Below are 23,833 nucleotides of genomic sequence, written 5' to 3' on the forward strand. Positions count from 1 at the left end.
GAGCGCTGGGTCCTTTCGCTTTTTAAAAATGTGCCCGTTTCAAATTCGTATGATTTTCAGGTGTCCATGTTCGGGGAGGTCCTTTCCCTTCGGTCGCTTCCCGCATGTCACACACCAGACAAATACCCGACGGTCTGTGGGACCAAGCGAGGTTCCAAAATATTTCTAAACAGAACTGCCACCGGCGATGGAAGCCCGGGGAGTCCAACCCGCTGGCTGGGAACATGCTGGAAAATCTATTTGAGTTGCTAACACCACGGCCGGACTTCCAATGAGGCATAAACTTTGGGGTTACCGGCAGAGCTGCACGCTTCGGGGTCACTCGGAGCAGCCAGCTTGCCGTGGCGTGTTTCCCGTGGCTGTTGTTTTGTTATCAGTGACTTGCTCTCTCATTTTTTTTCTTCTTGGATTTTTTGACTATTCGGGAAGTGAAAGCATTTAAGAAAACATTCCAAGTTCTGAGAGTACATGTCAGTGAAATATTTAATGTCTGTCATTCATAAAAGTTACATCATTTACATAGGGTTCATTTGTATATAATAAAAATTCATCATCATGAAAAACTTTCTGGCAAGTTATATGCTAACTCGTGTAACATCTGCTTTGGATACACAGCTAAATAGGAATCGTTAAAAAATCCTTTCTTGAAATATTCCCTTTAACAATTAAAAACACAAAACACCTCGTTCCTAAAGACGTGTTTCTCTTTCCACTTGCTCTTTTATTCGTAAAGTCATCGGTCATTGGAACCCGGCAAAGCGCGGGCCTTGGCAGAGTTCAGGATATATTTGTGTCCTTGGGTCAATTTGCTCATTGCATAGCGAACGTGTAAACTTACAGAGGGTCTGTGACTTTCCCCCTAATCATCTAAAAAAAGTTGCATAACTTTTACGCCGTTTATTCTAAGTTTATTTTTGTTGTAATTAGGGTTTTCCTTGTTTTTATTACTTTTATTTTTATTTGTAATACATTTCAACGGATACAATAAGAAGTCGTGAAAAGTTCAAAACCAAGGAAGCAACTGTATCCCGGAATCCAACCTCCTACGGCCAACAAGCCGGAAAAGCATCGCGCTGGCCCTCAAGGCCGCGTCCAAAATCAACTTCAACGGTGTGTCTTTAACATAAAGTTAACTATGCTTGCATCGAACGAAATGTTTATTCATGAAAGCTATTTATCATACAAGGAACAGCAAAGAGGAGTCGTCACACAGAGATGCACACTGGGAGTGACAGGCGCGGAGGTGCATGCAGAGTCCTGTTGCGAAAGGAAGGAAGAAAACATGATACTAAAATCACGGGGGTCTGATCCCTATGCTCTCCGGGGGGCCGCGGCTTGGCTCTGAATTTACAACTGGAAGATGCCACGAACGGGGAGGACCAATAATACACATTAGCAAGCAGGTGAGATGAAGGTTTGGGACGTAACGACTACTGTGCTTGATAAATGTGTGGGCTTCGTTTTTTTTTCCAGTAATAATTTTGCTTTGAATGTGGGGTGGGCACATTGCGGCCCGGTTGCTCTGTCTAGACACGGTTTATCTCGTTTGGTTTTAAGCCACATAATGTTAAGCCTCCGTTTGTGTGAGACGCCATAAAGAACAGAGTTGTTGCCAACGATCAGTAAATGACATTTAAGTCTCTCTCGCTCGCTCTTTTTTTTGTGTCTTTTTTGGCTCAATGGATTTTAAGATTGTGTGGTTATCATGACCTAATATTGTCTTTGTCTTCACTGCTGTGGATATCCGATCAAACTTTCCCCTTCTTTTAATACTTTAGGGAATTTTCAAACGTCGGGATGTTTGGCTGTAATGCCCCAAGATTTGTTCTCCCTGAAAAAAATCATAGTGACAATTTATTAACTACAGAGCAACTCGGCTTGCAGGGGTCTGCAATCTCTATTTAGGTTTACAAATATCCACTGGTGCTCAAGAGACCTCACATTAAATCTTAATCATACTTAAGGTTTCTTTTCATGCAAATACTTTATCTGTTCTCTCTCTCTCTTTTTTTTTTTTTTTAAATTCTAAAATTTGGGCTGAGTCAAATCCATGGGGCATTACTTTTATTCTAAGAAAATAGACCTAAAGGCAACTCTAGGTTGAATTACATAGCCTAGGCGATGGTGTGGACATTTCAAATGAATCAGAAGTTTGGAAATCTCAAAGCTATCTGTATGTTTGAATATTTAAAAATTTTTTTGTATTACCCTTTTAATAGCTTTTACATATAGATAATTGGAAGCACACTGGTCCAGTTAAACCTTAAATAAAACTGCTGGGAAATAAAACTCCTTAGATTCAAAATGGTTTATTCACACAAATTTAATAGGATAAATCACAATTGTTTGGTCCATAAATATTTAGGGGGAAATAGTTTCTATACAATGCATTTATCAATAAACAAAGAAACATGGACAGTTTTGCTAGACCACTTACTGTACTATAATCACGAAGCTCAATATATAAGATTATTGAATTTATCAACTATATTTGAAAGAGTGCACACCGCTTTCTATGACAGGTTCGTCCCTCTAACAGGATACACCATAAAAAGAGTTTCAGAAATAAGAGGTAAAACAGTACAAAACTAGTGAGGTGTCAAAGGGCTTAAAACAGTTAATTTAACAAACAACACGTATTATATCCTGATTTTTTCACAAACTTACTTCCAAGTTAGATCATAAGGCACGTAGGAGAACTGAGTTATAATCCGTCTACTTAATAAAGTAGATCTATATAGTACCATATATTGTTCTGTCAAAGAACAAAATTTATAAGTATCAGTATTTTACCTGTATAAGTGTATTAGTAAGATCTCAGCCTTATCAAGGTTTGGTCTGGTTAGTGGTAAATGCCCAAAATGTAAGAGAAATATGAAAAGTCGAGATTGGAGCTCCATAGAAGATGATAACTACACTTGCTAAATATATAATGTCGATCACACTTTTCTTCTGTTACAGTGTTAACTTCTCTTCCATCATCATTTCTTTATTTTTTAAAAAATAAGCTACTTTCTGTGCTAATTTTCTAAAGACCCTGAGCAAAAAGTTACAATAATGCACTTTAATATGGGCAGTGAACCGTTAATACGCAACCACACGTCTATACAGCCAGAAGGACACCTTGAAAATCGATTAAATAGCCACTTTGACCACCAGCGGAGATCTTAGGGGTCCGGAGAGTAAAGAATATGTGCAAAGTTATTCTTAACCATCCACTAAAGCAAGACATAGATCTTGACTTCTTTATTTTATTTTTGTTAGGAAATCCACGTTCTAATTGGTAGTTAACTACAAACGGAAGCATAGGGATGAACATTCACCACTGCCCAGACCGTTACGATTTCAGCTTAAATTAAAAGGGGGAGAAAAATGCTACTGTAAACTAGGAAATATATTCAGATCAGCATCCACGAGGCCTCTGAGTTTATCTACGTGAAGACGAATGACTTTGAATCTCTAATGTCAGAAAAGGGTTTTTTTCTGATAAATAAATCAACCTGTGCCAAAGTAAAAAAAAAATTAAAAAGGCAAACCCAAACCAAAAGAATTCTCATTGTTGGTATTTGTCCACTAAGTTGTTTTGTGGGTTTTTAAAAAACATTATTGATGTAAAATGCCAGACACAACATCATGGTACTGCGGAAGCCAATCAATAAATTATGCTGATTTTTTCAACTTCTTAAAAAATTACATTTTGCTTACTTCCACATTCCCTGGGGGGGGGAAAAAATAATTTAGAAAGAATGGTTTTACAAGTACCATTTTGAAGGTTAAACGTGTAGGATTTCAAATCCTATCTGGAGTTTCGTGGCTGCGCGGGGGGTTAAGCATTGCTCAAATGCGGAGAAGCCAGCGATGCGGGTTCCGCGGGGACGTCCATCCCTAAGAATGGAGGGTGACAGTCCTGGGACAGACGGCTGACCTCATAAATAGTCAATCTTCCGTGTTGGAGCTGCTACAGTGAGTGCGTCTGTTTAATCATATTTCTCATTTGTAAAAAAAAAAAAAAAAAAAAAAAAAAGGGAACCACCAAAACATTTTTTCAGTTAAAAAATTTTTTAAATATGAATTTTCCAAATTCCATACGCATACATACAGTTGCAAGATTGAATAACGAGCTTTACTTGACTCTCTGGTCCTTTACTAACCTCATCATTTAAGTGGGACTATGATTATTTGCCCATCAAAAAACCACTCTCTTCCCCCCCCTTTTCGAGATTCCGGAAATAAGTAACATACAATTTTAAGAGGCACTTAGATGAGTCAAAAACTCCCCTTGACCGACTGAAATCTCTAATTTTTTCCCCAAAAAATAAAAATAATAATAATAAAAAAAATCCAAATGCACTTTGTAGACCAAAAAAAAATAATAGTAATAAAAAAAAAACACACTTTGTAAAGGAGACCATACTGTAAACCCATTCGCCAAGTGGCTGCGGATGCTACACACCAAGCTGTTTTTATTTCCCAAATATCTTGCAGGTTAGGAGGGGATGGTAAAAAAAAAAAAAAAAAAACACAAAAAAAAAACAAAAACAAAAACAAAAAACCACACAAAAAAAAACAAAAAACAGGGGGAGGGGGGTGTCTTGTAAATAATAAAATAATAATAATTAGAGTAGGAGGAAGCATTCATTGTGTATATAAAAAAAAAAAAAAACACCCCACCAATGTTAGAAAAGGTTCGTTAAGGTCGTTTGCGAGGGGCTCGCGGGCTCGCGGCTGTCCACGTTAGCGGCCACGGCGGCCACGGCGGCCACCACGGCCCCCGAGGGGTTGGTCAGGTCTGTGAGGGTGGTCGGCGCGCCGGGCGGGGAGCGTGCGCCGCTGTCCGCCGAGGGCGCGGCTGCGAGCGACGGGCCTTCAGCTTTATCCATACCCCCCGTCTCCTGCCGCAAAAGGTTCCTTCTGAATTTGGCTCGTGCGTTTTGGAACCAAACCTGCAAACCAATCCCAATGGATCTCTTTACCGATGCTTAGTGGGGTGCATACGTCCCTCTTTTCTAAATACGGGGCGTCTCCAAAAACAATGTACGCGCACACTCGCGCCGGCAGCCGGCCAGCTCCGCGCGGGAAGCGAAAGGCGTTGGCAGAAACTCTGCCTTTCTTGAGAGTGTGTGCGTACATGTGGGGGGACACCCTATATAATCAGGATTAGATAATTATAATTATAGAATTTTTCGTGGGAGAGAAGGGCCTTTCCTTTTTTGCTGTTTGGTTGTATGTGGGGTTTTGTTTATTTATTTGTTTGCTTTTTTTAACAGACTCGTTCAAGCAATACTATAGGTATTCTATCAGCTGCACATATCCCCCCCCCCAATAAACAGGAGCCAACCAGGACACATGACACCATGGAGACCAAGGCACGGCGAGAAAGGCCGGAAAATACACCCTGATTCATCAACCCCCGTCTTTTGAGAATGAGAAGAGGGGGCCCCTGAAAGTCTCTCTACTCACGCCTATGAAATGAGCATCATTCGTACAGATTTCAGGCCGTTCCTGAGTCTGACCCATGGTAGGTGCACTCTTGGCGCAGGAAATACGTCCCTGGGCCACCAGACCCCACACAGCCCAACGCTGGTCGGTGGGATTTCAAACGCCTGCCCTTTGTCCCTGAGGAGTGCAGGGGGGCCGCAGGGCAGCCCCCTCAGCCCCCTGTCCTTGCACTAGGGGGACGGTCTCACCAGGCTGAGTTCGGGGAAGCAACTGGACAAGCCAGCCGGCCTGAGCCCCCCAGTGCTGGGTTTCTAAATGGGGTGGCTTCAAATGGGAAAAGACCTGCTCCAGCTGGTTGCTGAGACCCTCTCCATACTGGGGGTGTTGGGAAAAAAAAAAAAAGGGTGGCCCTGAACCTGGAAGGTCACAGCAGGTGAGTGAGCTGCCAAGAGTTTGCTGCCAAGACAGCCGGGCGGGTCTCCCACAGGACTGTGCAGGGCGCCCGACGGGAAAGGAGCCCCCGAAAGGCACAGCTGGTGCAGAAAACGCCCCGAAGGCCTGCAGACCAGGGAGGCAGCTGCGCTCCCCGGCTCGGAGGACCCCTCTCCCCGTCTCTGGGGAGGGGGTGGCTGCATTTTTTTAAAAGATCCTGGCTGTCTCTTGGGGCCCCTTCCCGGGAGCATCACCAAGGTGAGCCCCTGAGCGGCCCAGGAGCCGTGGGCATCGTGGGCATGGCCCCAGCAGGGGAGAGAGCTCCTTTCCCTGGCGAGGGGGAGGGAGGCGTGTGCGCGGCGACCGGCGGAACCTTCTTACCTGCAAGACTCTCTTGGTGAGGCCGGTCTTCTGAGCGAGCTGCTTGAGGTCCTTGGCGTCGGGGTTGTGGTTGATGGCGAAGTAGGACTTCATGGTCCGCAGCTGGTGGTGCTTGAAGGAGGTGCGCATGCGCTTGGTCTTCTGGGAGGGCGGGTAGGGCTGCTGGTCGCGGTCCAGGTGGTCCGCCTCGTTCTCGTTGCAACCTGGAGGGGGGACAGGCCGCGGGCCAGGCTCAGTGGAGACCCCCGAGGGGCCGGGGGGCGCTGCTGATCGGCAGCTGCACTGGGCGGGGCTGGCTACCCTCCAGGCCACAGGAGGGGGTCCCTCGCCAAAGTCAGCCCGAGTGGCCGGTTAAGGTGGGCGCAACCGAAGTTTCCGTCCCAGGAAAATATCACGTGCGTCTCCTCTCTTGCTCAGCGGTTGCTAGGAAAGCGAGAGGAGTAGCAGCAAGTATGGAAGAGGGAGAAATCTCCAAAAGAATGTGTTTTCTAATGTGTTTACGTGCATCAGCAGCCACCCCTCCCCACGTTTTGTCTGTATTTGTGCCATGAGACCCACTCTCAGAAGCGATCTTTTTGTCACCAGGGCTCTGCAAGCCGCTCCTTTCAACTCTCTCAAGTCTGAGGGCTTCTGAGAGCTCACCAGCTAAGTCCTGTTCCACTTGCAGCCTTTTCTGAACTTCCTACAACCATCTCCATCAGGGCAAAGTTAGAAAGTGCCCGGAGAAAGGGGGGGGGGAGTTACACAATAAAAATGCGTAGGTCTCTTATGTAATCAGAAGAATATTATTTTTGACGCCTTCTTGCTATAAGTGGTTAACATACAGAGCTATGCCAGGCAGCGAACAGTTTTTTCCTTGGAGTTGTTTTAAGAGGTATTTCTGGGAGGGAATGAGCCCAGACCTGTCTTCTCTGGGCCCATGCCTGCGGGCAGCAAAGCTCACAGCCATGGAGGGCGCTCATTTCTAGACTCAGATCTTGGCCCCCGTTGCTCTGGATGGTGTGAGAGGGACTTGAGCTGTGCCCCGGCTGGCCTGGCACCAAGTGGGTGGCATCTCCTCTCTCCTGGCAAAGCCCTCCTGAGGGCCAAACAGCCCAGCCTCTGAAACCAGCCTGAAAGCCATTACCTCTGGGATATAAAGCCGTGGATTTAAAAGATCATTTCCAATAACCTACTGGCTCCACACAGTAAATATGATTACAGAACGCAAATATCTTGCTAAATATTTACTGGTTCGGCCAACTTTGCAACTTAAAGGGCATGGCAACTGTTTTTTCTGTAAACCTTATTTCAGATATTTGTCTGATGTATATTCTGATCAGCCCGAATTTTAGTGCATTCTAATAGAATATTTAAAATCAACCCAATCGCCCAGGCGGGTGTGGCTCAGCGGTTGAGTGTCGGCCTAGGATCCAGGAGATTGAGGTTCGATTCCAGGTCAGGGCACATACCCAGGTTACAGGCTCGATCCCCAGTCGGGGGCGTGCAGGAGGCAGCCGATCAATGACGACTCTCTCATCGTGGATGTTTCTCTCTCCCTCTCCCTTCCTCTCTCTGAAATCAATAAAGATATTTTTTAAAAAAAAAATAAAATCAACCTGATATGTCACTGGGGGTTGAGGGGAGGGAAGAAACTTGAATGTTGAAGAAAGTGAGGCATCTCTTAATATTAACCCTTCCATTCTGCTCAGTAAAATATTATTGCCTTCTATGCTCTGGTTAGAATTACTTTGTAAAAAATATTTTCAGTAAATCTGCATATATAGGGTGTCCAAAAAAACGTATACATACTTTGAAGAAATATTAATTCCAATGGTTACATCTGAAAAGAAAGAAACATCAATTGAGCTATCAGTGTTTAGTCGTGTACACATTTTTTTGGGTCACCTGCATACAGAAACACAGTAGTTTAGTAGAATCCCATCAAAGGGTCAGTCACATCACGAAATGCATTTAACAAGAAATTCTTCCTGATGCAACAAGACTGGGCCTGACCTAATGTCTCCTTTGTTTATATTTCCATAAGAAACATAAATAGGAGGGCACTCCTGGCTCACTGACCTTTGAAAGGTGAGTTCACCTTTGAGGCTCCAGAGCAGGTGAATTCATTGACCTTTGAAAGGTGAGTTCACCTTTGAGGCTCCAGAGCAGGTGAATTCACTGACCTTTGAAAGGTGAGTTCACCCTTGAGGCGCCCAAGTCAAGCACACCACCACCAGGAGCTCAACAAGCCTGCAATGAAGACTTTGCACGTTTAATCGTCAATAAAACTATCTGTGACTATTAATGCAAAACCAAGTCAACCTGAAATGCAATCTTAGATACGTACATCCAAATGTTGAGCACAGGCCCTTTAAGCCCCACCAACAAGGGTAACGTACGCCCAGAGAGAAGACAGAGAAGATACTTTGAATTTTGCCCTATTTCAGCCCAGTGGGGATATGTCAAGTTCAAATATCCAACCGAATTGCACTTTTATACCCTCCAGTGGATGAAACAGCATCTTATGACTCACCATAAAGCCGTGCTTATCTCCAGTTAACTGAGCTATATTTCACAGCCAGATTATAAATGTACCCACAGCGAAATGGCCAAAGAGGCACACCTTGCTCACTGCAGGCTTCTTCCAGCAAGATCTCCTCCCCAGCACAGACACCGCGTCTCTTTTCCTGAACAGCACGTTAAATGGAATATCACGCTTGGGATAGTAGACTTAACTTGGGTTTAACGATCCCCTCAGCCATCCCCCTCCCCAAAGTCCTATTTCTTAGAAATGAGTTTGATTCCTAACCTAGCTGCACGCTCATTAGCCTTTAAAATGAAGTTTGGGGGGGGGGGGAATAATTATAGGAAGTTTTGATAAAATTGCTCCCCCGAATATGCATTCTATTTCCATTATCGGTGAGTTTTTAATCGGCCGGGAGTTTCAGTGCATTGAACAAAGCGGCAGGTCTTGTCTGCACGCAGAATACAATCCCGCGTGTAAGGGGACGGTCGGCACGTCCGTCGCTGAACAGATAGGACCGTACGTGATTCTCCGCAGCTGCGCTGTCACTTGCGTTGCTCAGCTTAATAGAGCGATCTAGTTCACCTGCGGAGCAACGCGCCCCGTCGCCCTAAATTACTTGTAACTACAGACGCATTATGTAAACTTGCCGGTGATTGTGTGTCCCCTGGGTCCCCTTCTAAAGCCGCAGGGTTTCCCCCCTCTGATTTATGAGATGAAATGATAACTCTCTTAAAACTGTCTTAACCGTACGCCTCCAAGTACGCGTCCGGCGCCAGGCCGTTCATGGGAAGATCGAACCATTTCATTTTGCGGGCGCTTAGGAAACGGTCACCGAGACTTGGAGCGAGTTTTGAAGGAACCTCTCTGAGACGTAACCGATCCCTGAGAGACCACTAGGGGTCAGTGCCCGGCTGAGCGAACAGCTACCAGGAGCTTCCGAAACTGGGAAGCAAAGAAAGAACCTAAAGAAAGGAGATTTTTTTCAGAGGTGGCAACAATTTCGTCTCTCAGTTAACGCTAAAGTACCCAAACAAGGGCTGCCTGTCCTAGACCACATCGTTTCACCCCTGGGTTTTTTTTTATTTCAATCTGGCATTCCAAATACATTGTCCGTTTCTCTTTCTAAAACATCTTTCTATTTGCACAGAAACAGAACTAAATTGGGAACGGTCTCGCTAAAAGGCACTTGCCCTATGTCAAGCTCTGACTGATCTTTGCCGAGTTCCACATCTTCCCTGGAAGTCCTCGGGTCATAAACATATTTCGGGCACATGTTTTTGAAAATGGGTCAACGCACAGATTATATTCGTTTGGTATCGACGTTACCCTTCCCAAGACTAGCTCGCGTTGAAGCGGAGGGGGCAACGGAAGGCCCGAGGAAAACCAAAGAAAATGAGCTCAGACCGCGGGGCCATTTTATGTCCTGCCTTTTAACGTTTTTTTTTAATTGGCCGAAGCCATTTCTTTTGTGAGTTTTACAACAAACAGACATTAGGCTCACAAACATTGTTTTATCGGTGGGTTGATTTTAAGTCAGGCATCTCTTGATAATTTTCACCTGATATTAAAGAAATATGTACTATTCGCTCGTATCTCTGGGGAAAATCCGGGAAGGATGGGACGGGTGAGTCAGGAGGCGTCTGGTCTAGTGATGTACGGACTCCTGGGGGTCAGGGAGGCCTCAGCAACTCCTTCCTCCTCACCGGCAAGGAAGCCTCGGCTCTCCCAATAGCCTCCTAGCAGCACCAGTTTGCAAACTAAAGACCAACATGGAAGGAAATCGTCATTCTTTTAAAGAAATAAATTTGTACTCGCCGGTTCTCCTCCGAGCAGTGGAGAAACACTCCACTGTTCTTGGAGCTCCTCGGATATTTCTAACATAAAGTCAGATCCAAAGCAAAATCAGATTTAGCTAATTAGGTTATAACGAACAAGCGGAACGCCAGGCTCGCCTCCGCTTGGCAAGAAATACGCTTCACCCCTCTGGACTTTCCGGGAGCTCAGGGATTCCCTCCCTCCAAAGGGCTGCGGGTGATGCCTCTCCCCCTCTCCCTGTCTCTCCCTCTCCGTCTCGGTCTCTCTCTCTCTCTCTCTCTCTCTCTCTAATTAGGGCACTAGAGCCTCGGTGAGTGGCTCTGGATTCCGATGTCATCTTCTATTAAAGAGCAGTTACTGCCCAGCCGGCCTTGCCCCGGAACTACGCATCTAAGGAGACCAAGTGAGCGCGCTGGGCAAAGTGGCCCCGAACCGGAGCCCTGGCCATAGCGCAGCGGGAAGGGAGCGAGGGCCCGAACCTCCGGCCGGGGATTGCAAAACCGGGGGCACCGGCCGCCCCGACACAAACCCGTGGGGGAGGGGGGGCCTTGGCAAGCCGGGCGGCCCTTTTCCCTTCGCCCAGTGACCCTGGCGTGAAACCCCAGGGGCAACTGCAACCTCGCTGGGCTCCCCATCCACACTCTCCTTGGGACGCGGCGCGCGGCCCAAATGGATGGGTTCCCTTCGGTTAAGTCAGAGAAGAGCCCGGAGAGAGTCGAGCAGGGGGCTGGGGGGAACCCCGTGCTCAGCGGGTTGAGCCCTGAAAACTCTGGGCTCCTCGGAGCAGGACTCTCGTCCCCACTCGCTCACTCTGGCTGTGTGACCTTGAACGAACCACTTCTCTGGCCTGACACTGCTGGGCCAGAACTAAGATCAGGTGCCCCACCAGGCGCTCGGGGGACTGCGAGAGAACACGAGCGGGATCTGCCTGTGCCCTGGGGTGTCCAAGCTCCCGCCGGCAGCCGGGTGCTCATGGGAACAGAGCAGGTTGCCACAGTGAGGTCCCCAAGGTCCCTTCCAATAGAGTGGACCCCCCTAGCCTGAGTCTCCCTCGGCTGAGGTTCTGGGCAGGGAAGTCACATCCACAGGGCCAGTCCTTAGGTTCCCCCAAAGTCGTCTGGAACCCCTCTTCCCAGGGGCCGGGACTCACAAGAAGAGCCCCCATCCTTCTCAGAGTTAAGACTCTGGTCCTCCGGCCTGTCACCAACCTCACCTGGGGGTGGAGGGTGCGGCTGGCTACCAACAATAGGAGGTGGGTCAGTGAGAGAGGTTGATTCTGAGAGGTGTGTCCCTGAACAGCAGGAAAGAGAGAGGCTCTGTGACCCGGGCCTACGTTTTGTTTGTAATTAAAAGAGAAGGTTGGTACAGGATCCAAGGGCAGCCTCTGGCACCACTAGGCCTCCTGAGTGGGCCTGAGCTGCAAGCTCGGTCCACCTCCCGGGGCCTGGATGTCTGTCCGGCTGGCGTATCACAAGGGAATGGGCTGGAAGGCCAGTACCCTGACTCACAGAAGGGGCAGCCCAGCCCGGCTCAACCGCAGACACCCATCCCCACCCCGCCCGCGGCTTTTCACCAACACCGGGGATTGGGTTTTTCAACACTCTTGCCAACTGTTTCCCTGATTAACTCTGGGCTGGTGACCACAGCCTCTGCCCCTCCAGGCAGACTGGGGTTAGGCTCTGAAGATTTTTTTTTTCCCCCTCTGTATTTAGAAAAACCGTCTCTCCGGGATCTATAATGTGGCCTCCACACAGTAATCGCCCTGGGGCTGTTTGGCTCCGAGTGGGAGCCAGAAACTAATGGGCTCGTTAACTAATGGGCAACCAGAGCTCGCGGACTTCGCCTGCTGGGGGAAGTCACTGCAGCCCCCTGGTTATGAGTGTGTTTTTTGCCACAACCTCAATAAAGGTTCCTCTCCCCCCTCCCTCTCCCTCTCCCTCTCCAACGCCCCCTCCTCTCCCACTCTCCCTCCTTCCGTCCATCCGAGCGAGAGGAACCAGCAGCGGGAAGGGCCTCTTGCAGCCAGACCTTGGACTGGACAGAGCCTACCGATTCTCCCAGGGCGCGGGGTCTGGGGGCGAAGGGTGGCCGTGGGGACCCACCTGAGCTGTAATTGACGATGTCCACTCCCAGCGCCGGGCTCTTCCGCTTCCGGGGCCGCCCCTTCTGCACGGTGCCGGTGCCGTTGAAATAAGGCAGGGCCAGGCCGCCGCCCTTGGCCGCCAGCTCGGTGTAGCTCAGCGGCGCCGGGTACTCCCCTTGCAAGAGCGTCTCGAAGTGGGCCCGACAGTACACCAGGCTGTCCTTCATGCCGAAATGGTCGCCCGTGGTCAGGGTCTTGTTGCAGGTGGAGCAGGTGAAGCAGCTCAGGTGGTAGACGGAGTCCCGCGCGCGCATGACCATCTCGGAGGCGGAGATGCCAAGGTGGCAGCGGGCACATCTCTGCACAGAGAACCTTCTGGAAGGAAACAGTGGAGTCAGGGCGCTGGCATCTCCCACGCGCGGGACACCCGGGGCTTGGTCGGCAGTGGCCCTGGCCTGAGATGGGAGGGCTCCGGGCGGAGAGGACGGGGCCCACTGGGCCATTCATCCTATTTGCTATTTGTCCTGTTCTGATGAACAGGTCGGAGAACCCTTACTTTAAAATCAGAAGAATCGGGCAACCGATCCCCGGTTTTCTTCTCTGTAAAATGGAGATGTCTTTAGAAAATAATAACAAAAACCTCTGCTCTGGCTAACTCACAACGTATGGAAAGAATATTAAATTGCAACGCGAGTCAAAACGTTTCGTCGATTGCAAAGCGGGTTCTTTTCTAACGGCCTCTCCGGCTGGGCTGGCCGAGCGGGGGTCCCCCTGCCCACCGCCTAGCTTCCCAGTCCGTGCGACGAGCCCCAAAAACGCGCCCGCCCGGCCGTCTGGAGCCTGGCGGCGGGTCCCCACCGGCGGGGAAAGGAACAGGGGACCGAGTGGCCTGGCTTTCGCCAAGGCAGTCCCTCCTTTTCATGGTCATTTACACGGTCTCCCGCGCGCCCCTCGCCAACACGCAACACCCCGCGGTCGCTGTCGGGGCCGCCCGTTCAGGTCTGAGGCACGGACCTGGCCCACTTCGTAGCAAACGGAAAAAAATCCGCCTTCGCCTCGAAGGACGGCGTCGCCTTCATTTCCTCTCCCGGATTTCCCCGGCTCCCTCCCCGGGCTGCGAGGCGCACGCTGGGGGTCCCCGAGGCCGCCGAAGACCCCGGGGTCGCCACCCACCCACCCTCACTGTCCGTCTCTGGGGGCTGCAGATCGAAGGCGTCCGCAGCGGACTTCCCTGGTCTCGGACCCATAACCGTTCCCCGAAGGGGCGAAGGTGGGGAGCCGAGCGGGCGCTCCCGGGTCGCCAGGTGTGCCGAGGCGCAGGGGACAGGGCAAGGAGTACCTGTAGTAATCCTCCTTGCAGTAAATGCTGCCGTCCTTGGCGAAGCAGGTGAGCTCGGACTCCAGGGCCAGTTTACATTCACAGCATTTCAGGCACCTCAGGTGCCACTGCTTGTCCACGGCCAGCAGGTAGTACCTGTCGGAGATCTTGCCCCCGCAGCCGGCGCACAGGGCGGGCTTCTCGGGGCTCAGCGGGGGCATGCCCTGCAAAGCAAGCAGGAGCGCGCTGACCAGGGCGCGGGCCACGGGACGCGGGATCCGGGCGGCCCAAGCCCCGCGCGCTCGGGGCGCAAGGCCAAGGGCGGAGGCCGCCGCGTGCCCGGCCGGCGTCGCGGGGAGCCTTGGCTAAGGTCCCTTTGCGGGTCGCTCCCTTTCTGCGCTGCTCGCCTGAACTCCCCGGCGTCCTCCCGGGACTGGCCGGGCACCTCGAGCCTCGCTCATTTGAAAGGCCTAAAAGCGCCTGGGTTACAGTTCGGTGCCTGTTTCCAAACCCGAGCAATCACAGGATTAAACGTGTGGCTTTCAACCCACACAAGATAAAGCCACGGGAATTGTTAGTGGGGAGCGGAGAGGAGGTCTGAGTCAGCACCGGTTGTTTTAAAACGACCCTTACGACTCTGTTTCTCTAAATTCCTGTAAGCATGAATCGGAGCGGAGAGGCTTTTATACCTGAGCTCACAGTTCTGATGGAGGTATTTTGGGCAGAACTCGCTCCCCTGACAGGGTCCGGTTCCTGGTCAGGGTGGAAAGTGCCTGTTCCCGGGGAGGGCCCTGGGCCTGGTCCCCTCTGCACAGTCCGCCTGGCACACACGGACCCGGGGACCGGAGACCTTTTGTCCTGAGAATCAATCCGTTTAGTGCCCAAAGCCAGCTTTCCGCCTGCGTCCCTGCTAAGGCCGGGGAATCGGCAGCTGGATGAACCCAGCTCAGGGAAATTCGCGGGGCTGCTTTTGGTTTTGAAACAGGGTGACCGTTAACATTGGGGAGCAAAGGCTAACCTCTGGGCATATCCTTCAAGACCAGCAGAAGCGGGTGGGGCTTTTCCGCGAAACCTGAGCGGGCCTGGAAAAGCGAAGTTTCGCCTTCCACTCGGACCAGGGGCGGGTGCTGAGTTCGTGTTTTCCACGTAGAAACACCCACCCACTCGGCTCCTCGGTGGACCCCAAAGAGGCTGCCCGGCCCAGGGCCCCTCTGAGCTACAGCGCTCAGCGGTTCGGTGCCTGAGGACCTAGCAGCTGGGCCGGCCAGTGGTCATTCCCTGACTTTGGTAGTTTTCTCCCCTCCGGTTCCTAAACGGGAAGGGGCAGCTCAGAGATTATTTAACCGGTTTTCTTTAGGGAGCAGAGGAGCCTGCTGGTGTTATGAATGGTAGTGACCCTGACGCTGGATCCCCCCGTTTCAGGTTAGCAGGTTCTCGCTGGGGCTAAGGGCCCGCTCCCCCCGGCTTTTTATTAGGTTTCCCTGAACACCCCAAGCGTCTGGCCGGGGAGCCCAGCGCAGCCCTGACTCGCTTGAGCCGCCAGAGACCCCAAAAATCGCTGGGTTTGAGGGTGCGGGGCTCCGAGTGTCCAGGGAAGCAGAGGCGGCCCAGTCATCTCTAACGCGCCCCAAAGGTCCCGTCCGCAGACCCGAGACCAGGGCTCCCCGGCTCCGCGTGGCCCTGGCGCGTGGGCCGCGCGCGCGGTCAGCCCACCGGCCACGGCCCTGTCCGGGGAGGCGCCCGGGGCCAGCGGGCACCCGAGCCTGCGGTCTGCAGCCCGGGACGTGCCCATCCTCTCGCGCCCGGAGCCCCTGCGCTCCCGGGGACAGCGGCGGCCGGCCGAGGGCGGCGGGCGCGCGGTAGAAGCATCTCAAGGCGGAGAGAGGCGGGCGCCGAGCCCCCCGACAGGCTGACCGCAGAAAGCCCACCCGCCAGCCGGGGCGGTCTCCGCACGACCCGCCGCGCTTCCCGGGCCGCGGGCACCGGGCTCCGGAGCGCGCAGGGCGCGGGGCCTCCTTACCGCGTCGCGGCCGTTGAGCTGCGCGCCTTTGGCCAGGCGGGCCTCGGTCTTGGATCTGCGCTCCATCTCCTCCATGATGCCTTGGATGTGGCCTCCGGAGATCCCGTGGAAGAGCATGGCTGGGGGGCGGAAGGGACACGCGTTGTCTTCTGCTCGGCACCCCACTATTTCCATATACGCGCGCCCGGGGCTCTCCGCTCATCCGAGGGAAGGCGCGGCGGGGACCGCGGAGGCTGCGGGCGCAGGAGCGCAGAGCCGCTCGGGGACCCAGGGCAGGAGGGACGGAGGGACGGAAGAGGCGGACGGAGCGGAAAGGGGGCTGCTCGGTGAGGAAAGCGGGGGTGGGGGGAGAGGAAAGGAAAAGCCGCGGCGGCCCCCCCCTCGAAGATGTGCTGAAAACAAACACACTCGGGCGGAGGGGAGGGAGGCGGAGGCGATTCTTACGGCTCCGAGAGATCGAGTTACTGATGAGAAACAACTGCGAGCGAGGAAAACAAAGTCTGGTGCGGAAAGAAAACAGTTTTGAGCCGAGGGAAAGAAGCGCTCCGTTCAGCGGGCCCTGGCTGCCCGCGCGCGCCCGGTGCCGGTGGGTCGGGTTGGGGACTGCGCCCGCCTGACGGTGTCCAATTTGTTAAGAGACTAAAGCCAGCCCATTTCTGATAATTTAGTAGGAGGAGTTCTCTCCCCGGAGCTGCCACGGATTTTTATTCAGACAACAAAGACCTGTCATACTCCTCTCAACCCCCTGGTGATGGGCGAGCGGGGACAAACACGACCGAGGGGGGCCTGGGGGAGGCCGTGGGAGGGGGCAGTTACCTCCCCAGCGCGCGCGCGCGCCCTCACCCCCCCACACACACCCCCTCCCAAGAGTTCCCGGCAATCGCGCTTTTAAGGAGCCCTCATGGCCCCTGCCCGGGCGCAGGGCGCAGGGCGCAGGGCGCAGGGCGCAGAGCCGGCCTCCGCGGTCCAAGTTCGGGATCAGACCTCGGCTCAGCGCAAACAGAACACGGGCTCCAAACTTTGGGTTCCCTCCCGTGGACTTTCTGGTCCTCAGCTTTCTGGTCCCCAAAGAAGTAAAACATTGGAGAGCTAACCCTGTCCTCTGCGCCCCCTTCCTCCTCTCACCCTTTTTAAGCAGGTCGCCTTACCTCCCAGAGGGGACCCTACAGCTACCGGGGGCTGGAGGGGCTGCCCCCTCACCCCCCAAGTGAGAAGTGGGATAGGAGAGGCTATGTTTCTAGAATTTACTTTTGGCAGAAAGATTTTCTGGGACAAATGAGCGTGGAAGATGGGAGCCGATCTGAGGGCAGGAGTGTGCGACTGGCCGCGTCCACGGAGTGGCTGGCGTCCCATCTCTTACCCAGCTCGGGTCTGAGGGACTACGGCTGGGGACTCTATAGTGTCCCCTTTGGAACTTGTCAATGTGGACAGCCACTCGGGACCCCCCTGAGCTGGGCGCAGGCCCTGCTGCTCGCCCTCCCGGCTGCCCTGGCCGGACAGGGGACCTGGGAAACCAGACACCTGGACATTTAGGAGGGTGTGAAGGGGGGTCCTCGCTGTGGAGGAGGGGGAGGTGAGAGCTGACCGGGGGTCCAGGCCTGCTCCCCACAAGGGGCCCCACTGTTCTGTCTCCCTCTGGTCCGGGTAGTGGGGGCCCCTCCTCGGCCCTATTAAAAAGTGTCCACGGTCCTGGGAGACTGTCAGTTCATCCAAACCAGCAGAAGTCCCCTGGCGGCTGGAAACTGGAGCCGCAGCGGGAACCAGCCCAGCCTGACCCAGAGAGGAGGGAGCGGGGGGGGGGCTCCCTGTCCCCCACCTCCCTCTCGCCTGCCTGCGTCCCACTGGTCCCCACAGCCATCCTGGGAGCAAAGGGCTGTGCCCTCACACATCCTGGGCACCTCGGGGAGTCCCCTGATGGCAGACTCGCTTCCCTCTGCGGGAACAGCAAGGAACTGTGGCCAAATCTAGGAAATTGGGGGGACACAGAGGGAGGGGAGGGAGGGAGGGAGGGAGGGAGGGGGGGGGGAAGGAAGGAAGGAAGGAAGGAAGGAAGGAAGGAAGGAAGGAAGGAAGGAAGGAAGGAGGGAAACTTTGGTGCCGACAGAGCCTGATTTCCCATAGTAAACCATCACACTGGAGTCACCTCGACCATGACACCCAAGACCCCACGCTCCCCCTCGGTCTTTTCTCAGGGTCAGAAATCATGTCACATGCAGACTGGATGCTGTTGAGGTCCTGGGGGTGCCAGAATGCAGCTTATAAAACACAATTTCACACAAAAATGAAGCCAATTAAGGGGACCAGGCTGGAGACGGCCCCCCTCACTCACCCTGGCAGCTAAGGGACAGCAGGGCTGCTACCTGCTGTAAGTAATGTAATTAACCCCTTTGGACAGAAATCAATGCACTTTGCAAAGCCCCCTGCACCCGCCAAGGGCCCCGAGGAGGGGCCAGGGCAGCCCCCCTTTCAGGGACAGCAGGTCCCCTCCCAGAGGGGCCACCACCTCCCACAAGTCAGCGGCCAGATGGACTCAGGCCAAAGAGAGGAAAGTGGAAGGGTCTTGGAGAAGAGCATCGGTCCCTTCACCCGGGGCTCCAAGGACAGTCAGTGTGGGAGCTCAATCCAGGGCCCGCTTTCTCCCGTGTCTGGGCTGAACTCTTGCCCTGGCCTGGGCCAAATGGGGGTTTGGAATTCGGTTGGGCTGTTCTTGGATTTGGGGTTCTGCTCAGCAAACATAACCAAGATCCCCAAGAACACCGCTCTCCTCGAGCAGGAGATGAAAGCCTGGGGAGCCCGGGAAGGGCAAGTTTAACAAACAACTCCAGAGGGGGGGAGGGAAAAAAAAGACTCCTTCACGGATTCCTGGTTCCACACCTATTTGGAAATCCTCTGTCGGGGTCTGGGCAGGGCAGGGCGCCTCCTGCACAGTCTCCGGCTTGATCCCAGCCACGCCAGCTTCTCCTCGTAAAAGTCGGTCATAATTTCCTGCCCCCCGTGGGGGTTGCTACTTCCCGTAAGGCAGCGGGCGGCCCGGGCCCCCCCAGCCGGCGCGGGAAGTGCGCCCAGGGCGAGGGGTGGGGCAGGGGCTGCGGGACCCTGGGAGGCCCTGGCTAGGTCTGCGGACATTGCGCCCCGATTCCTCCTCGCGCCCCCGGTTTAGAGGACGCCTCGAGCACCGTTGCGCGGCCCGGGCCGTCCTGACCTTCCGTCTGGGAGCCCCGGGACCTTCCCCGAGGGGGCTCCTCCCGCCGCCCCGCACGCTAGTCTTCGTGGCGCTGCGTTCTCTCGCCTTTCACGCAATGGCCCCGAGTGCGCCCTAAAAGTCGTCTGCCTCGCCCGCGGCCCAGAAGATGAGCTCGAGTCCCCTCTCGGAACCCCAAACTCCATTCAGAGCAAAGGGGCCGACCCCTGGCCGAGCGCTGCGCTCCGCGCTGCTGGGCACACGCAACCCGCCCTTCGTTCCGCTCCACCCGCCACGCACCCGGCTGCCGTGCGCGCGGCGGGACTGACTCCGCCGGGGCCCAGGAGCCGGACTGTGGGTTCAAGGCCCTCGATTCTCCGCCAGGACGACGGCGGCAACCTTGTCCCAGACTCGGCCGGAGCCCCCCACAGGGAAGGCGAGGGGACGCGTGGCTTTACCCAGGCGCAGCGACCTGCATCTCTGGAGAGCGTACGCGGCTCAGGGTCTCCTGAGACCTGAGTTTTGGAGGCCAAGATCCTGGGCCTACGGGTTTGCCCTTAAAGGGCAGAGGTCACCTTTCCTCCTGACCCTATTAAGCTGGTCGAGAAGCCCCCTTGGTCTGTAAGGTTCAGTGTCCGGCTTTGGGCACTGTCGAGAGCGCCCCAGGGCTCAAGGACTCAGCGTCTTCCTGGGGGTGGGGGCGGCGCTCGGAGCGCGGCACCACCCAGCCCTGAGCTCCGGGCTGCGTTGGGCGGGTGGGGGGCGGGTGACGGGGGCTGGGGGTGGGGGGGGGGTCGTCCGGCCTTTCTCCAGTCGGTGGACAGAAGGATCTCTCTGTGCCCAACCTTCCCCACCAGGGAGGGTGGCACGTCCAGACTGGCGCGCCTCTGCCAGTCCCACGAGGAGGGACTCTCTCAGGACCGGATGGGAGTAGGCCGGGGGCTCGGCTGTGGGGAGGGGAGTCCGGGCCACTAGCTCCGTGCGCCCCTGTCCACACACCCTCTCCTGGGCCGCAAAGCCCCGCCGGCCACCTGCTCCCTTCACACCACTTCCCTCTAGGGCCCCGGGTTCTGCTGCAAGGGCGCGGCCGCCAAGTCCAGGACAGCGCTTCTGACATCTGCGCCCCTGTACCTGACACCTCCGGCCGCTCCGGGAATAACGGGGCGGCCCGGCTGCGCGGGGACGCAGTGGACAAAAGTGATGCGGGGGAAGCCGGCTTCCACGGAGGCCCTGCTCCGGGGGAGAGCCTTCCTCCCGTCCCCCCACCCCTTTCCCGGACGACCCAGACGCAGCCCTCGCGCCACCCTGTGCGCTGCGCGCCGAGACCTCCGCGCGCACCTCCATCCCGCGGAGAGTCGGGCGTTCCGGAGAAAGGCCGAAGCGGGGAGACTCCGGCCGAGGCTGTGTTTTAGAGCGTGCGCAGCGCCGGGTAATCTCTAAGACAAACACACACCCCTCTCCCCGCCACCCAGAGAAAGCGCGCACACGCGCCTGCCCACATGCACACTCACACACACGGTGTGCACGCCGGCCCGTCGAAAAGGACATTGGAAGCGAGCAGGACCCTGGCACGTCGCTCACCTGCCTCCAGAGCAGCGCCGTTCAGCATCCTGGAGCCAAAGGCGCGGATCGGCCGGGATGGAGGGACGGAGGCTGCCCTGCCGGGAAGAGCCGGGCGTCAGCGGGGCGCTGCGCTGGGTGGGGCGCGCGGGGGGCGCCTCCTCCCACCCGAGGTCGTTTGAACCTCTGCCCAGGGGGACCTCAGGTGCCCAGCGGTCTGGCGTAGAGATGGGAGATGCCCGAACCCCACCGTGCGTCCGGCCCTCCGCGCAAGCCCAGGGAAGGAAACTGCACCCCCACCGGGTCTCACCTTGGGGTCCAGACGTTCTCCCGAGCACCCGGTCCTCGGCGAGGGAGGGCGGGAGGCGGCGGCTGGAGGTGCTGGCCGGTCCCCAGGTCTCGCCGAGCGTCCCTCTGTTAATCCAAATAAATAAACCGTTGGATGGGAACCCCCCCCCCTCGCCTCACCTCCGGCCGCAGCTCCTCCACCTGTCTTTTATTTTCTGTTTATGCGTCCAGCTCGGGCGGGGGAGGAAGGGGGGTGGGCAGAGAGCCCCCCGGGCGGGCGCCGGGAGCCGCGCTCCGAGGCTGCGTCCCGCCCTTCCAGCCTCTCGGCGATCCCGGGAGGTGTTAATGGGGGGCTCGCCGCTGCGGAACCTCATAAAACCCCAGCATCTTGAGGCTTGGGCGCCGCGGGGGGCCGGAGTCGGGCGGCGCGCCCTGGGCTCGCGTCCCCGGCCGGCCTCGGCCTTCAGCGAGCCTCCGCCCAGCAGATGCGCCCGGCGGGCGGCGCGGCCGGCGAGGGGCGGTGGCCGGAGCGCGGAGCTGGGCCGAGCCCTCGATCGCTCACCGCCAGCCCCCGCCCCTCGGGCCCTTCCCCGCTCTCGGCGCTCCGGGCGGGGCGCGGGGACCCAGCACTTGGGGGTGCGCTCTGGGCTCTAGGGGGGCGTAGTCGGCGGGTCAGCTCGAGGACCGGAGTCTCTCTCCAGCGCGCCCTGGCCGGGAGGTGGGGATGGGTGCAGCCGACTCAAACTCTGGGAGACGAGCCTTGGGCGCGGCGGGGCGTGGGGGGGGGGGCGGCGCAGACAGACTTACAGACCCAGGACCGGCGGGCTCCTGTTACCTGATCTCAGGTCCCCAAGGGGCCGCGTCGCCCCAGCAGCCCCGCGCGCAGTCGGGCCGCAGGGAAGCAGTCGGAACGCCGGGAAGCTGGGCCTCTGGCTGACGATTGAACTCACTCCGCAACCCGGAGCGCCCCGCGCGGCGGGAGATGTGGGGCGAGGGGTGGCCGGGAGGCCCCCGCGCCGCCGGGGCAGGGGGTGCGCGCGGCGAGATTGGCCACTCCTGGACGCGGGCCCCGTGACGATGCCACACGCCCTTCCCGCCCCTCCCGGTGTCCCCACAGCCGCTCCTCCAGGGAGCCGTGGACTGGGGGCGCCTGCGAGCCGCGCGCGAAAACAGCGTGGGATGCGGGCCACGTGGGGCTGAGCGGCTCAGCAACACGGTTTAGGGGCGGGAGGGGACCCCGCAGGAGCCCCGAAGCCGAGCCTTCAGGCGCACTCTTCCCGTCTCCAATCCCCAGCGTAGCTCGAGGCACCCGGCCGGAGCGCTTCTCCCTCCCCTAGTTCACCTTCCAAGGCCCCCTCACCCCGACTTTCCCTTCCCACCCCGGCCTCTTGAGCTCTTTCTCTTCTCGGGAAGCCTCCCCCCCCCCCCCCCATGTCTCTCCGCCTCGCGTCCAGGGAGGGAACAGCCCGGCTGCTCAGTTTCTGCGCTGCCTGGAGAGGCCATCGGGTGGACGGATGGGAGGGATGGACGCACCCACCCACTCGAAAGCGCTTAGCTGCTCTCGCTCGTCCCTGCCCAAAGCAGCACTTCTTATCCACTTTTGGGAGACGCACCATTTTAGGGATTTGGTAAATCCAGGCATTCTGCGCGAACACGCACGGACGCCGGCGCAGAGGCGCGCGCCCTGAGCCGCACGCCGCGCGCACGTGGGAACACACATCGCGGGTGACAGGCTGAGGGGCCGGAACCTCCCGGTGCCCCTGGAGCCAGGATTCCGGGCTGACACCCCGAGTCTCGGAAGGGTGCTCCGGGAGTCTGGCAGTTTTGGGGTCTTGAGCCCTAACCCTTGAAACCCTTAGTGGGACTAGGGGTCTGCGCTCCCGCAGGAGCAGGGCATCCAGAGGGCACCCCAGGGACCACCCCACCCCTAACTAAGACAGCCGCGGGTTCTCCCACAGCCTTTTCTAGAAATCAGGCGATCCACGGAGGAGTTGGGGTGCTGACCGCCCCTACTCACCCCCCCACACTGAAACACGCCTCCCCCCCCCCCCCAGCAGAGGGTTTTGGGTAGAAGTACCTTTTAATTGTTGCGGGGAAGTGAAAAAAATTGCGCCCAGTTTTAGGTCCCCCACGCGGGCAGGCGTCCAGGCCCCACAGAAGATGGCGTGGCAGGTGCTGGCATGGAGTGGGGATGGAGGGGGAGCTCTGGGCTAGGCAGGGGCGGGAGGTCTCCAAGGGCTCACAGGAGCGCGTGGGAAATGCTGCCAGCCTGGCGGGAGCCCCTGCCCTAGCCTGGCTGCCCTGGAACCGTGTGTGCTGGACAGACCTCGGAGCGCCTTAGGATCAGGGACACTGAGGTGGAACAAAGACCGCCCGGGCCCATGGGGCATCTGCCCTTCTCCAGGCCCCTTGTGTTCCAGACGCACCGGGTTTGGAGCCCAAAGTTTCACTGCGGGGCGGTGGGGGAGTGGGGATTTAAAAGAAAGTCCTTCCTTTCCTGGCTCCCAAAATAGAGGCGGCCAGTGTGGCTTCTAGGGGAGGGGGTGCCTGTCATCCACCTGCTGGGAGGCCTGCGGAGGGCAGCCCCTTCCCCAGGAAGGGAAGAGCCAGCGCTGGGAATGCATCCACACCCTCCACCCCGTAAACCCCACAGCAAGGTCCCCCAGCTCCCTCTTGGTCCTTCCTGTTGGAAACAGTCTAGACATCAATCCCCCTGATTTATGGCGCCTGGCGGCGGGCGTCTCCAGGAACCTTGAAAGTGTAGCGGCCGGGAGTCCGTGTAGGCAGGGAAGTCTGTCTCTCCCCGC

General features: G+C 56.0%; 1 protein-coding gene across 15 annotated transcripts; it reads right to left on the reverse strand.

The window, feature by feature from the left end:
• Positions 1-465: 465 nt before the first annotated feature.
• On the reverse strand, positions 466-23,611 carry LHX9 (LIM homeobox 9). 15 transcript variants are annotated; one of them, XM_081123822.1, is made up of 8 exons: positions 23,104-23,611; positions 21,049-21,152; positions 20,760-20,836; positions 15,998-16,116; positions 13,999-14,201; positions 12,679-13,034; positions 6,253-6,455; positions 2,294-4,943 (listed from the first exon to the last, which is right to left on the reverse strand). In XM_081123822.1, the coding sequence occupies exons 3-8, from the start codon at positions 20,785-20,787 to the stop codon at positions 4,677-4,679; spliced, it is 1,176 nt and encodes a 391-aa protein (XP_080979948.1). In that variant the 5' UTR covers positions 20,788-20,836; positions 21,049-21,152; positions 23,104-23,611; the 3' UTR covers positions 2,294-4,676. The 15 variants fall into 15 exon arrangements, with proteins under 15 accessions (XP_080979939.1, XP_080979941.1, XP_080979950.1 ...); XM_081123816.1 differs by having other exon boundaries at positions 20,760-20,831; positions 23,104-23,308; XM_081123814.1 differs by lacking the exon at positions 23,104-23,611 and adding an exon at positions 21,862-22,138 and having other exon boundaries at positions 20,760-20,831.
• Between the last annotated feature and the right edge of the window lie 222 nt (positions 23,612-23,833).

This window comes from Miniopterus schreibersii (assembly GCF_964146895.1).
Source record: "Miniopterus schreibersii genome assembly, chromosome: 21".
In the NCBI taxonomy this organism is placed as follows: Eukaryota; Metazoa; Chordata; class Mammalia; order Chiroptera; family Miniopteridae; genus Miniopterus; species Miniopterus schreibersii.

What these genes read in the sequence shown, in the direction of transcription:
- LHX9 (XM_081123812.1), bottom strand. Translation starts at nt 16,171, where the DNA reads ATGGAAATAGTGGGGTGCCGAGCAGAAGACAACGCGTGTCCCTTCCGC. An exon ending in TGCAAGGAGGATTACTACAG is followed by an intron (nt 13,035 to 13,998) that starts GTACTCCTTGCC and finishes GTTTCCTTCCAG; the next exon opens with AAGGTTCTCTGTGCAGAGAT. An exon ending in CATCGTCAATTACAGCTCAG is followed by an intron (nt 6,456 to 12,678) that starts GTGGGTCCCCAC and finishes TCCCCCCTCCAG; the next exon opens with GTTGCAACGAGAACGAGGCG.